The sequence below is a fragment of the Pan paniscus genome, chromosome 1 (genome assembly GCF_029289425.2).
Source record: "Pan paniscus chromosome 1, NHGRI_mPanPan1-v2.0_pri, whole genome shotgun sequence".
Taxonomy (NCBI): Eukaryota; Metazoa; Chordata; class Mammalia; order Primates; family Hominidae; genus Pan; species Pan paniscus.
This window is the reverse complement of record NC_073249.2, coordinates 81,686,019-81,705,745: the sequence shown is the minus strand read 5'-3', so window position 1 is coordinate 81,705,745 and position 19,727 is coordinate 81,686,019. Positions and strand designations below refer to the sequence as shown.

Below are 19,727 nucleotides of genomic sequence, written 5' to 3'. Positions count from 1 at the left end.
TTCTAGGCTCTTTTGTTTCATCAGACAATTTGCCTGTCTCTCTGTCAGTATCATACTTTTGTAATTATTATAGCTTTGTAGTAAATCTTAATGGCTGCTAAGGCAAGACCCTTCCTTCTCTTTATTCATTTTTAGAAGGATCTTGGCTATTCTTTGTCTTTTGGTTGATTTTATAATCAACTTTTTCAGTTCTACAAATAAGTCATCAGAATATGCTTATAGTTGTAATAAATCTGTAAAATAAATTTGGGTGAAAATTGTTTTATCTTTACAATACAAAGTTATGTCTACATTTATTTAGGCCTTTTTTTCTTTTTTCCTTGAGACAGGGTCTTGCTGTGTCGCCTAGGCTGGATTGCAGTGGCATGATCATGGCTCACTGCAATTTTGACCTCCTAGGCTCAGGCAATCCTCCCACCTCAGCTTCCTGAGTAGCTGGGACCACAGACGTGTGCCACCACTCCTGGCTTATTTTTGTGATTTTTTTGTGGAAATGGGGTCTCACTATGTTGCCCAGCCTGGTTTCAAACTCCTGAGCTCAAGGGATCCTCCTGTCTTAGCCTCCCAAACTGCTGGGATTATAGGTGTGAACTGCTGCACTCAGCCTATCCTAGGCCTTTTACAAAATATCTTTCAGTAACATTTTATTTTTCTGTGAGCAGGTTTTGCATATACTTTTTATAACTTAAAGACACTTTTTGTTGCTGTTATAAATGCATTCCTTTTAAAATTTAGGCTAATTGTCCCCTGCTGATATTTAGAAATGCAGTTAACTTGTATATGATTATGTATCCAGCTACATTCCTTTTCTATTATTTGTATTAATTGGCCCGTAGATTTTTTGAGTTTTGGTTTTTGTTGTTGTTTTAAGAGTTGTTTTGTTACCCAGGCTGGAATACATGGCATGATCTTAGCTCACTGCATCCTGTAACTACTGGGCTCAAGCCATCCTCCCACCTCAGCCTCCCAAATAGCAGGGACTACAGGTGTGTGTGTACCACCATGCCCAGCTAATTTTTTTCATCTTTTTTTAGAGATGGGATCTTACTGTGTTGCCCAGGCTGGTCTTGAACTCCTGGGCTCAAGCAGCCCTCCTGCCTCAGACTCCCAAGTAGCTGGGATTACTGCGGTGAGCCACCGTGCCTGGCCTAGAGCATACTTTTTAAATGAACATTTATGCTTTGATACAGCTCTTGTTTATTCATAATTATTACCACCTCATTTACTAATGCAGCCTTAATTTTGTCCATACATCTTGTTTTAAATGATTTGAAGCTGGGCACGGTGACTCATGCCTGTAATCCCAGCACTTTGGGAAGCTGAGGTGGGTGGATCATTTGAGGTCAGGAGTCCAAGACCAGCCTGGTCAATATGGTGAAACCCCATCTCTACTAAAAATACAAAAATTAGCCAGATGTGGTGGAGGCCTGTAGTCCCAGGTACTTGGGAGGCTGAGGCAGGAGAATTGCTTGAACCTGGGAGGCAGAGGTTGCAGTGAGCTGAGATCCCGCCACTGCACTCCAGCCTAGGTGATAAAATAAATGATTTGAGCTGCCACGTAAATTCTTGTTGCATAATTTTTTTCTCATTTATAGCTCTTATGTCCTTTGGCTTAGCAACACAGTTATTTCCTCTGCTACCTATAACTCTACTTTCTTAGCAAAAGAGTTTTTTCTTTATTGGTTTCTTGCTAATCACATATTTGTAACTGATTCATTATTCCTTTTTCTTCCATTCAGAAAAATGAGAGATCCAAGCATATGTCTCTTAAGTATGTCTCTTTCGAGAATATTTGACCTCTCTATCCTTCCCATTCTCACCTCCCAGTCAGAAAGAGATAGAGTGAACTAAACATGTCAGCTTTTCTGGGAGTTTCTAACTGTATCTAACTTAAAAATGTATGTGGAGATTCCTTTTTCTTTGATAGCATAGAAAAAAGTTTTGAAAACACTTTTCAAGTAAGTCTATATAGCTTAAAGTATACCATTTAGTTTATGAAAAAGTAAACATCTTTTTATTATGAAAGTAGAAGTATATAATTGTTACATAATTATTTTAAAAATTGTTAGTCACAATTTAGTGTCCATCTTTCCAAACCCTTTCTATGCATATATAATTTTATTCTATGAATTATTCTTTAGCCTGTGTTTTAGATTAAGCAGTATAATGGTGATATCTTTCATGTGGTTGTTTATGGATCATTCATACCCTTTTTAATGGCTGCATAAGTATTTCATTGTATGGATGTGCCATAATTTATTTAACCTATTCTTTCTATATGAACATTTAGATTATTTCCAATCTGTCTCAATTACAGTTGTGCAGTGAAAAAAAGTTTATGTATTTACATATTTTAAGTTTTTCTGTAATATACATTTTTTAAAAGTTAAATTGCTGAGTCAAAGCTTATATGACTTAATTTCTCTTCAAAAATATATTTTACTGGAACTTTACACTATGGGTGGGAGTGTAAATTTATACAGCCACTTTGGAAAACCACAAATAGATCTTCAGTTTGAGAGTATCTATTAAAGCAGAACATTATGCACATACTGAGGTCTAGCAGCTCCTCTTCTAGGTATATATCCAACATAAATATGTACATAGTTCACCAAAAGACATACACAAATGTGGATAGTAGCCTAATATTAGTAATCAAAAATGTTGACAACCCAATGTCCACCAATAGTAGAATGGATAAATATTAATATATTTATACCAAGTAATACTCTGCAGCAAAAAGGATGAATGAACTACAGCCAAGTACAACATGGGTGAATCTTACAAACATAATTTTGAGCTAAAGAAGCTAGACATAAAAAAAAATGTATTATTCCACTTAATTAAAGTTCACAAGCAGGCAAAATTAATTCATGATATCAGAAGTCAGAATAATGGTTTCCTTTAAAGGGACAGTAATGATGGAAATGGGGTATTTAGGAGACTTCAGGAATTCTGGTTATACTGTTTCGAAATACTGGTGCTGATTATATGGGCCTGTTTTGTTTGCAAAAATTCATTGAGCTTTTTACCTTATGATTTTCAACTTTCCTGTATATGTGTTATATTTAGTAAAAAGTTTACAATATCTTTTTTATGTGTAAAAACCACTTTCAAACTCCTCTCAGTAATGCCTATTTTCCTGAACTCTTACCATTCTGATACACATAAAAGTCTTTTCCATCTAATAAACATAAAAAGATCAGTTTTTTGTTTTTATCCTATTATTAGTGAGACTGAGCATCTTTTATATATTTGTTAACTGTTATGAGATCTGTTTTTCTTACTGATTTGTAACCTTTTTAAAGATTATGGACGTCTGGTCTATTATATGTCAAAATATAATATTTTAAATAAATTCAAACTGACAAAATTATTAAGTAATATGGGTTAGGAGAGAAGTTTTATTTTAATAGTTAAATCAGTTTTTAAGAGTCCTTTGTTCTTCAATCCCAGTTCTGTCACCAAATCATTTCTTAAGAGAGTAAAATCTGCTTCATTAGTTCTAAATTCATAATATGGAGTCCATAAAGAAGATGCTATTTGAAGGCCCTTGTTTTATTGCTTATATATTAATATTCTTTTTTTTTTTTTTTTTTGAGACAGACTCTCGCTCTGTCACCCAGGCTGGAGTGCAGTGGCGCGTTCTCGGCTCACTGCAAGCTTCGCCTCCCGGGTTCATGCCATTCTCCTGCCTCAGCCTCCTGAGTAGCTGGGACTATAGGCGCCTGCTGCCAAACCTGGCTGATTTTTTGTATTTTTAGTAGAGATGGGGGTTTCATTATTCTTTTTACCTAAAGTAGTCTGTTTTTGGAACATCTTTAAACCACATTTTAAATAAAATATCAAAATAGAAGTCTATCCACTGCTATTATATATTACCTTTAGTTTCTTTTCATTTCTCTTTATGTGTTTTCTTAATATGGAGAAGAGGGGAAAGAATATTGGATAAAATTTGTTATATTTGTAGTAAAATTGCACATGAATTTTGTCTGTGTTATGTTTTTATAAAATAGCCCTTTAAAAACCAGTTTGCCGCATGCTATTGCCTTTACTTTTCATCCAGTACCAAATTTCTAAGTGATCTCTTAACTAAAATACTTTGTTGTAGTAACTCAACTAGTCTGACGTCTCACTGTTGTGTCTGCGTTTTTATGCTTTTGGTTGGGGGTGCCTTATTGAGATAGTGTGTTTATGTATTTCCTAGACTTACCATATTTTCATAAGTTTCTCATTATTCTTTGTGAATATTTTTATTAATTTTTGTTTTTTTAATATGTAATTCATAGACGCTCTGCTGTTGCCCGTATTCAGGAGTTCTTCAGACGGCGAAAAGAAAGGAAAGAAATGGAAGAATTGGATACTTTGAACATTAGAAGGCCACTAGTAAAAATGGTTTATAAAGGCCATCGCAACTCCAGGACAATGGTACCAAATGTTCATGGCATTTTTTGGTGAAATTGCAGTTTCATGCTCTGAGTGTTTTTCCATAATGATTTATCTTCATATATTGCCAATGGGATTTCAGTATTACATTATTAAATCTTCAGTTATCTCTTTATCCAACATGGTTCTTTTAGCCCTATAATATATTGTGAAAGATCATTATTTTTTACAAGAAAACTCTACTAAAAAAATGCAGTTTAAAAAAATTTTTAGTTTATACAAGTAATCATTGCTTTTGTTTTTTTTTTTTTTTTTTCCCTCTCTTTCTCACATTTGCTGTCTACCTGAAAAGTTTCTGGTGGATTTTTTTTTTTTTTTTTTTTTTTTTTTAGCTTGTATTAGCATTCTTTGTTAGTTTTGGAGAGAAGGATTTGGATCTATAAAATCTAAGTTGATTGCAAAAAATAGTCAGGCCACTCTATACCCATTTTTAAGATTGACAAGTGAAAATTTGTTTTAGTGACTTACCAGATGAAATAAGAATAGACCAGAAAGATCTCTAAGATCTTTTGTAGTTTTTACGATCTACAAGTTTCTACACCCAGTGTAATATTAATTACTTAATAAGAAAAGTTTTTGAGATGACTAGTGTAACTGTTACTCTGATCCCTTCATAACTAGAAAGTGTTGTTCTCCTCATATACATTGCATCATCAGAAGCTATCTACAGAATCAGTTTTAATCCATATTACTGCCGTATTACCCTTGCTGATGAATTTGTAGCTTGCTTTCTTTAGGATCTAGGTTAAAAAATAACATTTGGGGTGGGGAAGTAATTAGCTCTTTCTATAAATATCATTGCTAGTAACAATTTACTCATTTTTAAAAGGTTACTCATTATTAATAGAAGTAACCAATTTATATTTCTTGCATTTTATTGCCTAAAAGTTAGCATGAAAATAATTAGAGGAAGGAGTGAGAAAAGAGAAGATAAGTAAATTTAACAGTAGCTCAGATAACAATAAAATTGTCTCCCCTCTTTTGTGAGAGCACCAAAAATGGCAAAGTAGCAGCTGCAGTTAAAATTTTTTAAAATCCTTGTTTGAAATACAAAGATTTTTGATGTTTCATTCATGTGCATTCATTTAAAAATGTCATTATAACTATTCCAGTATATCATATGCCTTTGATTCTGCTTCATAAAATTAAGTATGTTTATATCTTTCTCAATTGTGTTAGCTTATAATAGCTAATGAAAAAATTGGTGCTTTCTATTCTTTGGGTCTAAAGCAAAATACAAAAGACAATTTCTTTTTTCTGTGAATTATTTCATTGTCTTATAAAGCTAAATTGGTACAATTTTTGGAAAGTTCAGCAACATATATATAAATTGCCATTATACTGCCCAAAACCCAGAAATCCTATTCTTTCATTTAGCAGTTAATAATTAAGCACCTATTGTATCCCAAGTACCATTTCAGGTGCTATAAATATAGTATTGAACAAAGCAAAGTCCCTCTTCTTACAGGGGATTTTCTATTACTTACTGCCATCGTACCCTTGCTGATGAATGCCTATCATAATTTAAAGAAGCTAGAAGACAGATTTTTGTCAGTTTTTTTTTTATAGAGAGGGGATCTCACTATATTGCCCAGGCTGGTCTCAAACTCCTCAGCTCAGGCAGTCCTCCTGCCTTGGCCTCCCAAAGCGCTGGGATTACAGGTGTGAGCCACTGTGCCCAGCATCAATTTTTAATTTTACTATTTTCTAAGCCAGTTTTTTTTAAAATGTAAGAATTTAAAAAAAAAGAAAAAAATGTAAGAATAGCATAAATCTTTGTTTTAATAATTTTGATTTGAATTTTTAAATAATTTTTTTTAACCCTTAGATAAAAGAAGCCAATTTCTGGGGTGCTAACTTTGTAATGAGTGGTTCTGACTGTGGCCACATTTTCATCTGGGATCGGCACACTGCTGAGCATTTGATGCTTCTGGAAGCTGATAATCATGTGGTAAACTGCCTGCAGCCACATCCGTTTGACCCAAGTAAGATATCTTTTCTAGGACGAGGGCTAGAAATTATTTGTATGACTCATCAGTCATACAAAATTATTTTTTTTTTAGTTGTTAATATTATAAGAATAATCCAAACTATCTGACTAGGCACCAGTAGAGTCAATTACAGCTGAACTTGAGCTTCAAACACACCTATAACTGCTTTTTGCACAAAGTAAAAGAAAATAGGTTAAAAAGTTTATTCTCCCAATATTTCTTCTAAGTTTTACAAGCTGTAAGAGGTTTGGTGTGACTGAACTTTTTATTGTATATCCAAATTGAACATCCAGTCATTTTTAGTCTTCACATATCTGAATTAATTTATCAGAACAAAAGAGCATTGCTCTTGTCTTCTTTTTGAAATTGCCCACATATCTCATAAAAGAACAATGAATAAGTGACTTCAACAATGAATCTGAGTGACTTCAACATGGTCTTAAAATTATGTTCTAGGATAACATTTAGCAAATTGTCAAAATAATATTTTCAATTAACAGTTAAATATATAGTGTACAATTGCTGTTCAAGGTCAGTTTTGCTATATATACATATATGCATAATATAAGCATATCCTGAATTGCATGTTTCTAGGCTTCATATTAATACGTAAATTTTATTTCTAGTTTTAGCCTCATCTGGCATAGATTATGACATAAAGATCTGGTCACCATTAGAAGAGTCAAGGATTTTTAACCGAAAACTTGCTGATGAAGTAAGATTTTTATTGTACTTACTATAGATCATATTTCAATTTGTTCCTAAAATGCTTCCCTAAGAAAAATTAAAAGTTATTAGTTGCTAACATGAAACAAGTTAATGCAGTTAAGGAGGTCAAATTTTAAGAAAAAGAAAAATTAAGATAAAAGGATGTCTATAATACTAGGGAGGTAAAATCAAAATAGTAGCTTACTAATTATAATATTCATCATCGGTAACACCAGATATAGTAGTTTAAGAAAAACAGGTTTGAGTATTCATGTTATTACAATAAAGAATCACACACACAAAAATCTGTCCTTTTAAGAAAATAATTTTATTATAACTGTTTCTCCAAAAGCCTAGCAATTTTTCCATTTTTAGTACAGCTATTTTTCCATTTTGAGTTTTTCTTAAAAAGGAGATGGAACTTTGTTTTTCAGGATTAGTATATAGCAGAACAAATGAGTGAAGAATCTTTTCCTTTATCATTATATTCTAAGATTTTTTAAAGCCTGTTAAAACAGTATTTTCAACCTGAGTTCTTTGGAGCTCTGGATTTCTTCTGGGATGGGAGAGGGAAGGTGGATAATAGGAAGGCATTACTCTGGGCCTTTCCTCCCCAACTTCAACCAGGGTTTTTATTTGTGGGTTCTCATATACTATTTCTTATGAAAATGAGAATCCATTGCTAAAAATGTTAGTAAGTTGGAAAACCACTACTCTAGACTAACACTGACTGTTCGTAGCACAATTCCCATGTATACTTTCACTCATTGAATAGGTATTTATAAAACACTTGATGTATTGTATACATAATGCTGGATGTAAAAAAGATAAGGCCCTACCCTCAGAGTTTAGTGGGAAAGACAATGTAAACAGCTAGAACATACTGTAGTGGGGTCTGTGTCAGTCAGAGGTATACACATAAGTGTTTTGGAAGCCCACAGAGAGGAACAGCTGTGTCTGTAAATGGGGTAGATAGGATGGAGAGGTCTTCACAGAAGAAATAAGAATTGGACAGAAGTCTGAGAATAGTTCACCAGGCAGACAGGGAGCAAAGCAGCATTTAAGACAGAAGGATCAGCATATGCCAAAGCATGAGAGGGTAAATGAACCATCAGTGTGCCTGGAACCCTAGAGTACGTGCACAAAAGTAGCTTAATCAAACTAAACGGTTAGGTGAGGGTAAGATTGTGAAGGGCCCTGTGGGGCACCCTGATGAGTTGGGAATTTATTATTTCAGTATTGGGGAACTGTTGATCAGAGTAGCATCTTTCTCTTCCTCTCATACTCTTTCTTTCATCCTTTTTTTCCTTTGCCATGTTTTTTGCTTTTCCACTTTTTTCCTTTGCTCATGGTTACATATTGCATCTCTGGTGTTCACGAATATTCAAGTAATCCTATTCTTGGTACTTAAGGCTCAGTTTCTTGTTAACCCTTGCCCAAAAATTTATTTTCCAAGACTACTCTGCCTCAGTCAAGGTAACATCTTTTGAAGGGATTCAAGTGGCCCATGGATAATAATTTAATTGTATTTCGTCACTAAAGTTATCAGTTCTCCTATAGGGAAAACAAGGAGCCAACAAAGTAAATGGCTCTGAGAAACAAATTGCAAGTAAAAGCTAAATTAAATTCTTAAATGTTTTAAGTAGCCTCAAAGTTTGACCTTTGTTTTTCTGCCATTTGAAAGAGTTGTGTTCTTTGACCTTCCTCCTTTAAATACAAGTTACAGTGATTATTTGGCATTGAATAGACTTAAGGCAGAAATATAGACATCAGACGCATAAAGAATGAAGTAATTCCTCCTGGTACTGGCTGATTGTTTACAGTTTGCCTGATCTTCAAGGAAAAAATACAGTTACTTTATGATCTTTGATATGATTTTTAACTTGCCTTGTAGGTTATAACTCGAAATGAACTCATGCTGGAAGAAACTAGAAACACCATTACAGTTCCAGCCTCTTTCATGTTGAGGATGTTGGCTTCACTTAATCATATCCGAGCTGGTAGGAACTTTTAAGTATACTACTAAAACCATTTTTATATTTGAAAATATGTTATTATTTAAGATCTGCTTTAAAGGGGTTTATATATATTTTTTAATATCACAAAATGAGGGTAGCTTAACTTCTAAACTAGGATTTCTGTGAATGCTTGATCTTAGCACAGTAACTTAGTTCCTCATGAACTACATTTGTCGTAAAATGGTCAAAATGAAAAGACCAGAGTCACGTAAAAACTCTTATCAGCTGCTGTTTTCTTAGAGTACAGGACCATACTATTAACCTTAGGATATATTATAGTGCATATTCTTTAATGGTAGGTTTGTTGAAAATCAGTCATAGCCCAAACAGAAATAAATGTGACATGCTAAGAAATGAAACATACCTCAGTTTGCTTTTTGAATATTTTTTTGTTTTAGATAAACTGTGAGGTGCAGTGCCACAGATACATAAAAATGCATATATTACAACTAAGGTTCAAGAAGGAATTGAATAATTTATAACAAAAGAAAAGGTCTAGTATCTGTTATAAGCAGAATATATTTATCAAACAAAAGAGTTTTACCACTCTTCACTGATTTCATAAATGTCCCTATACGTTTGGTATTAGCTATCATTTAATAATAATGGGTACCATTTATAAAGTAACTATAATGTATCAGGCTTATACTAATTATTTCACAGCTTTATCCTCATTTACCTCCAATCCTTTACAAAGTAGGTTATTTGTAATAACTTAGCCCAAGTCACACAACTGATAAATATTAAAGCCAGAATTTGAAATTAGCTTCCAAGCCCTTACTCCCCTTTGACCTATAAATTTCACTTACAGGAATATATTCAAATCATTCATATGACATGCAAACCTCTGGATGATCTAATCTCAAACTATTCTAGCTGATTTACAGCATTCTTTTCTTCTGTGACTACTCGATCCACACTGGCCCTCTTTGATTTTTGGGGATACACCAAACTCTTTCCCACCTCAGGGTTTTTATAATCGTGCTGTCCCCTCCCATCTTCACTCTGTTGAGATAACTTCTTACTGTAAGAACTGCATAAGCAGTGAATTAAATATCACTTCCTCAGAGAGAGTGGGGAATGGAGACAAGTATTCCACAGAAAGTAGACAGCGTATAGCGTTTTTCTAAGCCCTAGAGGAGAGAAAGTATAGCACATCTGAAAAATTGAAAGAAGACCCATATGTTTGTAATTAAAAGAATTAGAAAATAATCCTCAAATGTAAATATTAACTTTTACCAGGAAAGAGGGAAAACTTCAAATGGTGAAAACAACAACAAAAAATAAACCTGGAATGTAAACAAAAAATGTTAGTAGACCAACAAAATGTTTTTGTAATCTTCTTTGGGTTCCTGTATTATTAAATTATAATAACACTGTAACTTTTTTAAAATATATTTTGTTCAATAACAGCAAGTAACCCTTAAAATTCATCCATTTGAATTTCACATTTGAGGAAGCAGCATTTTAAAACAAGAAAAACGTTTACTGGTAATGACACCTAAAATGTGCTTATCTTATCTAGTGGATGGCTCTTCCTCAGTAGTTTTCCTGCAGAAAATTAATTCTCTTTCCAGTTGCACAAAAATCTATTTGTGCTAATGTAGCAGTGGTTGGTTAGTTAATAGCCACTACCATCCTTCTTTGGTTTTAGAATTAGATAAGATGTTTTATAATATAAAAATTCTCTTTCATTTCTTTTTGCCAGCAATCAAAAAGACAATTTCTAGTTGGTTTAGTCAGCTTATCTTCTTGCTTCTGTTATACAAAATACTAGATAGAATAAAGTGCCCAAGAGTTAACATTTCTGCTGCCCTTATCTTTAAGATATCTAGTTATTTGGTGGGTCAGTTAGTCAACCACTCTTTTTCTCTCCTATCCAGTGTCCTGCAGTCCAAATACAATAATGTGTGCATATTCAGGAGAGTTAAAAATGGACTTGGATCAAATAAGCACATGGTAGCCACAAAGTACCTTCTCGGCTCATCCATTACTCCAGAAGGCTTCCTAGGAAGTCCAGGGAATAGATACGGACAGTTTCTTTCTGTTGGAGCTGTGATTTTTAATGAAGGAGCCTCCTAAAATCATCTGTAGGGGTTTTACAAACTACAAATACTTACCTAGGTCTCACCTGCTAAAGATTCTGGTTCATTTTAGCTGGATAGAGATTAAGCTTCTACATTTTTAAAAAGCAACCAAAGTTAATCTCATGAATAATGCACTAAAGACTGCTAGTCTAGTGGCCACTTGAGATGGAAAGGCATTTCTGACATCCCTAGAAGCTTTGAGAGGCTTTGGAAAGCTGGTAATGGTTTACATGGATCATTCTAGACTCCTCTAGAATGTCTTAGAATCACTTTACTGCCCGCTTAAAATTCTCCTTTGCCCACACATGTTCTTAGGGTAGAGTCCAAATGTGTTAACATGTCTTACAAAACCCTGCATTATCTCTTGACATTCTTCCCATTATACCTCTGGATCTTAGCACAGATAGTTACCATTTCTCTGTCATGGGTTTGCAAAGCCTGTTATCCTATTGAGATCACAATCACTGATTAAATCGTTCACAGATTGACTCCCTCAGTAAGTGATACTAACTTTACTCCAGAATAGACCTAATATTTATATACCCTTGATCTCCCTGCTTCTACTTCTCTTGTCCTCATACAGTCTGATTTTCACACAGCAGCCAAAGGGATCCTTTCAAAACAGGTCAGTTAATTTTTTTGTTAATAGCCAGATATGGTTTTTATTGTAACCACTCAACTCTGCCATTGTAATGCAAAAACAGCCATAGACCATATGTAAATGAACAGGTATGGCTCTTATAATAAAACTTAATTTATAAAAACAGAGCCAGGTACAGTGGCTCACGCCTGTAATCTCAGCACTTTGGGAGGCTGAGGCAGGTGAATCACCTGAGGTCAGGAATTCAAGACCAGCCTCGCCAACATGGCAAAACCCCGTCTCTATAAAAATAAAAAATAAAAAAAATTAAAAATACAAAAATACAAAAATTAGCTGGGTGTGATGGTGCACACCTGTAATCCCAGCTACTTGGGAGGCTGAGGCAGGAGAGTCACTTTAACTTGGGAGGTAGAGGTTGCAGTGAGCCAAAATTGCGCCACTACACTCCAGCCTGGGTGACAGATTGAGACTCTTGTCTCAAACAAAACCAAAATCAGGCAGTGGGCTGTATTTGCCTATGGGCTATAGTCTGCTACCACCTTTTTAAAACACAAATTAGATACCACCCCCTCTTAAAATTCTCAGGGACTCCCTATTGCTCTTAAAGTAAAACCCAGACTTCTTACTCTGGCCTTCAAGGTCCTACATGACATACATTCTGCCAACCTCTGACTTCCACTCAGTCCACCTTTTTTTCTAGCTCACTACATTTTAGCCATACTGGCCTCTCTTCCTCAAACTCTTCAAGCTTAGTAGCACATTTAGGACCTTTTCACTTGTTCCTCTGCCCAACTTTGCCCCCAGGACTTCACATACAATTGAGGTCTTAGCTCCAATATCACCTCCTTAGAAAAGTCTTCCCTGGTAGCGCGGTGGCTCATGCCTGTAATCCCAGCACTTTGGGAGGCTGAGGCGGGTAGATCACGAGGTCAGGAGATTGAGACCAGCCTGGCCAACATGGTGAAACCCCGTCTGTACTAAAAAATACAAAAATTAGCTGGGTGTGGTGGCGCGTGCCTGTAGTCCCAGCTACTTGGGAGGCTGAGGCAGGAGAATCGCCTGAACCCAGGAGGTGGAGGTTGTAGTGAGCCGAGATCGCACCACTGCACTCCAGCCTGGTGACAGAGGGAGAATCAGTCTAAAAAAAAAAAAAAAAAAGAAAAGAAAAGTCTTCCCTGGTCACCCAATCTAAAGTTGTTTTCTGTGTCTTCTCATATCTTCCCTCTCACTTAGTCATTCTTGTTCATTGCCTTATTTTCCTCAAGTACTTATCACTCTTAAGCTTTAATTTCTTTATTTATTGTCTTATTACAGATTAGAGGAGAAAAATGCAGGTGGTACCTTTGTTGTCTGTCTTCCTCCTTAGAAAGTAAGCTTATAAAGAGCAGAGACCCAGTTTGTCTTAATTTGCAGCTGGGTCTTTAGGCTCCTAAAACAGTGCCTACCACATAGTAGTTGCTTAACAAATACTGAGTATTCTGGTAAATAAGTACACATCTAGTATCAAATCTCTAGCTAACAATGAATTTGTATTATTTCTTTTAAAGAAAGTAAATAAGTTCTTTGTAAAGGGTAGCCTGGAAAATAAAACAACAGTGTTTTTTGTGGAACACAGGCTTCCATTGGGAAATTTTTTTCTTATCTACCTTCCCTCCCTCTGCAGCAAACTCAGTGTCTCTTCATATCATATCTTCCCCAGCCAAAAATAATTTCCGAAGAAATATTCTAACAGAATAAAAGGAACCTTTCTACAAATGTAAACCTTATTTACAAAAGCAATTTGACATTGCTACTTCTGAAAAACAGTATACATAGACATCCTGGCTAACATGGTGAAACCCCATCTCTACTAAAAACAAAAAAATCAGCCGGGTGTGGTGGCACACTCCTGTAGTCCCAGCTACTCGGGAGGGCGAGACAGGAGAATCGCTTGAACCCGGGAGGCGGAGGTTGCAGTGAGCCAAGATCGCGCCACTGCACTCCAGCCTGGGCGACAGAGCGAGACTCGGTCTCAAAAAAAAAAAAGAAGAAAAAGAAAAAGAAAAACAGTATACATAGAAGTGATTCTTATTTCCAGTTTTTATTTAAGAGAACACACTGTTCTTCAGACCTCCTTGTCTATAATTGCCAACCAGAGATTTGTATAAGTGTTAACTGCTTTGCAGCCTTACTACTTCAGTAGCATTTCATGAACAGAAGATTTAATTAATTCTGAGAAGTTGGGCTTACATTCTGGAAGAGGTGACTATGCATCAGTTAAATGAATTGAATTTGAGGAGAGAACAACTATTCTGCTTTCCTCATTTCAGAAGCCACTGTCACTTATTCTGTGACCTATCGTAAAAGACTCTTGGCCCTCATTTGTCTCTTTATTGTGTGCCTCTGAGTGTAAAAGTCTAACCTCTACTGCAAACTCCCTGATTTAAAGGCTGTGACATTTTTTTCTTAACTCTCTATTATCCCATCTTCTTTATAATGTGACAACCAAAAGAAATTTGAGTAAGAAGCCTGCCAACTTTGAGATAGGCCGTTACTGCTTCATCATGCTCTAACATGACAGGATAGGTTTCTTGAATATATTCAGTCATACTCAGGATTCCCATTCCTGAGCCCTACTTAAGTAGAATAGCAACTTCATGTTTTGTTCTCTCTTGAAAGTATCACACAATAAAAACAATGTAATTTTTTTATACTAATATCCCTTAGGTAGCCTTTAATTCTTCTACTGTGTTTAAATTCCTTACTGATCTATAAAGGTCTATTCAAATCTTATTTTGTTCATTTATTTTATAAATATGTATTCAATACATATTTATAAAATAAATGAACAAAATAAGATTTGAATAGACCTTTATAGATCAGTAAGGAATTGAATACTTATTTGTATTCAATACCTATTTGTATAATTAAGGTTATAAAGGTTACACATACATTTTGTCATTGGTTTGACATTGGATTAGAGTTGGCATAGAGGAGATTTAATCTAATTCACTTGGACAATTAAACAATTAAAAGGGACATATAGTCCCTTCAGTGTACTGTTCTTGGTGCTGTTGACCTAGGATCCAGTGGGAGCATTTAATCCTGTGTAGATAATAAATAAAATCTCAGGATTCAGTCTTCTCTTGCTGTTGACAGTGGGACTGAACTGTTTTCCTTATGCTTAACCTTAATATTTTCCATGTTACTATGTGGAAATGTTTCTGGGGCAGAAACATCCTAGTTCCATCTCAGTGGTGGTAGTGATTTTATGCTGTTGCCTTCTTCACAATACCCTTATGTAATGTATCTTACCTTAATAAAACTTATATTCATTTATTCAGTAAACCTTCATTGAACATCCTATACTAGGCTCTGAGGATATAAAGATAAAAAGAAGTAACTCTTGCCCTCCAGGAACTCTCAGTCTGGTCTGCAGGAAGACATGCAAACAACTATTACTGTAATTAGGATAATCATTGTGAAGTTCATATAAGATATTCTAGAATGTGGAGGAGGGAGTTCATAATTCTGCAGATAGCCTGTTTGGAAATGTCCAGGAAAAGTTTCACCAAGGGGATAATAGTTGTATTGAGATGAGTAAACCTTTATAGCTAAAGAATTGGGCAAAAGTATCCCAAGCAGAGGAATAGCAAGTGTAAATCCTGAAAACTTGAACGAGCGTACTGTACTCACCAGTTTGTAAGTTTATATTCACTTGAGTGTTTAACCTAAATAAGCTCCTTGAGACCAGAAACTTACATCTGTTTTGGTCACTGTTGTATTCTCAGGTTTTATCACAATGCCTGGAACATAGTATTTAATTAGAAAAAATCTTTTTACAAACAGAATTACACAAATCCTCAACAATGGTCCACATATTTTCTCTCACACAGCTGCCTCCTCACTCCCCTTTGCAGCACCTGATGTACCTCCTTAGAAACCTAGACTCCAAAGAACACTGTTTGACAACCACTGCAGTAGAACATAATATATCAAGATTTTAGGAGTGGGTTTCTTTTTTCATTTTTACATGTTTTAGAATAACATGCATAATCAAAGCTAATAATACTGTGTTTTCTTTACTCTTTTATTTGCCTCTAAAAAACATCCACACATAGTGGTGAACTGATTTTTAATGCGTTTTAAATAAAAGGCATTGAAAAATATTAATAATTGTAATTACTAAAAGTATTTCTCTTTGCGATTCTCTTATCTGTGTTTCCAGACCGGTTGGAGGGTGACAGATCAGAAGGCTCTGGTCAAGAGAATGAAAATGAGGATGAGGAATAATAAACTCTTTTTTGGCAAGCACTTAAATGTTCTGAAATTTGTATAAGACATTTATTATATTTTTTTCTTTACAGAGCTTTAGTGCAATTTTAAGGTTATGGTTTTTGGAGTTTTTCCCTTTTTTTGGGATAACCTAACATTGGTTTGGAATGATTGTGTGCATGAATTTGGGAGATTGTATAAAACAAAACTAGCAGAATGTTTTTAAAACTTTTTGCCGTGTATGAGGAGTGCTAGAAAATGCAAAGTGCAATATTTTCCCTAACCTTCAAATGTGGGAGCTTGGATCAATGTTGAAGAATAATTTTCATCATAGTGAAAATGTTGGTTCAAATAAATTTCTACACTTGCCATTTGCATGTTTGTTGCTTTCTAATTAAAGAAACTGGTTGTTTTAAGATACCCTGAATTTGACTTTTTATTTAATGCCTTGCTACTTTGACCCACAGTTTTCCAATCTCTCCTGTAGCATACGATGACTATTTTTCTATATTTTCTAGATTTAACAACCTTTTCCTTTTTTGCTTGTGTGGGATAGAATCACATAGAAGGACTTCCTTCATTTCTCTTTCCAAGGTACAGCTGACCCTTGAGCAACCCAGGGGTTAGTGGCACCAGCCCCCCTCACAGTTGAAGATTCATGTGTAACTGTTGACTTCCCAAAAATTTGACCATTAACAGCCTGTTGATCGCAAGTCTTACTGATAGCATGGTCAATTAACACATATTTTGTATATTATTTGTGTTATATTCTATACTCTTACAATAAAGTAAGCTACAGAAAAAGTGTTATTAAGAAAATCATAAGGAAGAGAAAATATATTTACTGTTCACTAGGTGGAAATGGATCATCATAAAGGTCTTCATGTTGAGAAGGCCGAGGAAGAGGGAGGCGTTGGTCTTGCTGTCTCAGGGATGGCAAAGGAAATCCACATATAGGTGGATCTATGTAGTTCAAACCTGTGTTGTTCAAGGGCCAACTATACTTTATTTTTACCTCCAGTTGTTATCGCTCCTGATTAGTGGAACCTCATTACACAAATAAAGGAGTTAGTCTTCAAGCAGAAATGACTGAGAGCATCATGGGTAGCTCACATAGTAGCATAAAGTAGCCCTGAAGGAAATGGCTTCTGGCCTCTCACTCCAAATTTTAAATTTCACTGCAAGTTATTGATCATCCAGTCTAATTTCTGCTCTTCCTTAACTCTAGTATCCACCTCCATTCAAGTCATCTACACCCAGACCTACATATCCTATAAGTTATGACCCAAAACTGCTCCTGCAGACCTAACCCTTCAATCATCCTCCCTCACTTCTACTAAATTTTCATTCTGCTGGTATCTTCCCCTCAGTCTATTCATGTGCTCACGTCTCTTCAGTCCATTCACAAAATAAATCTTTTCTTAACACCAAATTATTCTGTCTATACTTTCTGATTTCTCTCCTCCTCTTGTCATCCATATGAGCACAGTACATGTCCATGGCTTCTCTTTGCTACTTTCTTGATATACAAAGCCACTTCCGGAACCCAGACCTGCCAGGTGGGAGTGAGGCAGTTAGTTCACTGCCTCATAATATCTTGGAGGCAAAATCGCAAGCATGGCAGAGTGTTGGGTTTAGTGGTCCGCGATTTCAAAGGCACGCTCACTGTCGCACACACCCTCACACACACGCTTGGCCTTTGCTATTGTAGGATTCTGGGATGGCACATCATTTCTCCCTTTTAGTGGGGAAAGTCTTTGAGCTTCCATTCAGTGGGCTCTTAGGAACTGTCTCACTTGTGAAGGACAGAAATAAACCCAGCAACTTCTCCATGACCTATAGTCCAGCCAGTAACTATCTTCACTATACCTCCTTGCCAGCCAGCAGCTGGAGAAGACATTGAATTACATGCTGGACTGATTATTGACCCCATCTTGAAACAGCTATTCAGTGCTGCCAAAATTATAACACTTACAAAAGAAAGAAAATGTTGGAGTTGTCAAGGTCAGAGCTACGGATCGTATGACAGCTTATCCATCACCATCAGCACCAGCCTTGAGCTCTAGCTTTTGCTCACACTCTGGAAGTGGATGTGATATCATTGGTGACTATACATGGTGGCTGAAAGAGGCCAGTGCCAATGCAAATGTGATGGCTTGCCATGGTCATCTCAAACCTGGGCCCCTGTCTGTTGATGCTTTTAGTGTTTGTGCTGTTAACAGCTGCCCTTTTTTGTTGAAAGTAGTCAATCTCTTATTGTTTAATTAGCAGATAGTTGAAATGTTCCTATTATTTTCAGGAATCTAAATATCTTGGAGAGAAAAGACGAAGTCAGATACTGAGAGTAAGACATAATATCTCTTGGCTGAGCCACAACTGGTCTCACGGACCAGTCAGTAGTCAAGCAGAGCATCCCTCTTCCATATGGAGAACAAGGATCTCCTCCACAGCCAGAGACATCTGCTGCTGAGAAGGTTAGCTTTTTGTGTAGAGGAAAAATAACTGCAGTAGGTTATTACTCAGTAAGCTCAGTAGGTTCAGCTGGACTTCAACATCCAGCTTGACAAAGGCACATATGTATCCACATTAGGAAACGTCGTAAATGATCAAGAGGATAGAGAAATCAGAGCTTTAGCCAAACAAGGTCACTTCATGACTTCCATAAAGTGCAAGGGTCTTAGTTTCTGGTTTTCAGTTATGTACCTTGCTCAAGCCACCTGACTTCTCTGGGTTTGTTCCCTCTCTAAAGGGGGGTGGTCATATTTGCCCTACCTATGTCACAGGGGCTGTTAGGGCAAGATGAAGCCATAAGATTGACGAGTTGTTATACAGGATAACTGAAAAGACGACTCTAAGCACACAGTATGTCATTCCTTCCACTGTAATAAGACAGTAACAGGGATGTGTTATAGCGGGGTGTTGGGAAATTGACAGGACAGAGGATACTGGAGGACTAGTGGGGTGAAGGAGTAACTGTCAGGAAAAACAATAGAAGAAAGTCAAAATGGTATTCATCTGCTCTAGTGCAGGATGTTGATGGGGGAGAGCGGGGCTATGGGAACTCTACTTTCTCTCAGTTTTGCTGTGAATCTAAAACTGCTCTAAAAAAATTTTTTTTTTAAAGTAAGTATTTGTTGGCCAGGCACGGTGGCTCACACCTGTAATCCCAGCACTTTGGGAGGCCGAGGTGGGCAGATCACGAGGTCAGGAGTTCGAGAGCAGCTGACCAACATGGTGAAACCCCGCCTCTACTAAAAATAGAAAAATTAGCCGGGCATGGTGGCATGTGCCTGTAATCCCAGCTACTCAGGAGACTGAGGCAGGAGAATAGCTTGAACCGGGAGGCAGAGATTGCAGTGAGCTGAGATCGCGCCATTGCACTCCAGCCTGGGCAACAGAGCGAGACTCCATCTCAAAAAAATAAAAAATAATTAAAAAAGTATTTGTTAAATGAACTGGGTCCCCCACCCACAGTGATTTTGCAGTTTTGATGGTGTGTATTGCTCAGAAGCAGGGCAAGCCAGACAAGCCGTCAGGAGGCAGCAAAGAGAGAAAACATTCTACAGAGGCAGAATTCACAAGTGCCGGCTGCTTCCAAGATTGGGTGTGTGTCAGAGGACCC

General features: G+C 36.2%; 1 protein-coding gene across 14 annotated transcripts in view; it reads left to right on the top strand.

The window, feature by feature from the left end:
• Nucleotides 1-16,525, top strand: part of DCAF6 (DDB1 and CUL4 associated factor 6) — a 138,418-nt gene extending 121,893 nt beyond the window's left edge. For 12 of the 14 annotated variants that reach the window (XM_034939760.2, XM_034939762.3, XM_057302200.1 and 9 more), the window contains 5 exons: nt 4,290-4,428; nt 6,275-6,431; nt 7,064-7,152; nt 9,040-9,145; nt 16,059-16,525. In XM_034939760.2, the coding sequence (XP_034795651.1) occupies nt 4,290-4,428; nt 6,275-6,431; nt 7,064-7,152; nt 9,040-9,145; nt 16,059-16,123 (556 nt within the window). In that variant the 3' untranslated portion in view covers nt 16,124-16,525. The remainder of the gene's footprint in view (nt 1-4,289; nt 4,429-6,274; nt 6,432-7,063; nt 7,153-9,039; nt 9,146-16,058) is intronic. The other 2 variants (XM_063604179.1, XM_034939768.3) reach the window with 1 other exon arrangement.
• Nucleotides 16,526-19,727: the final 3,202 nt, after the last annotated feature.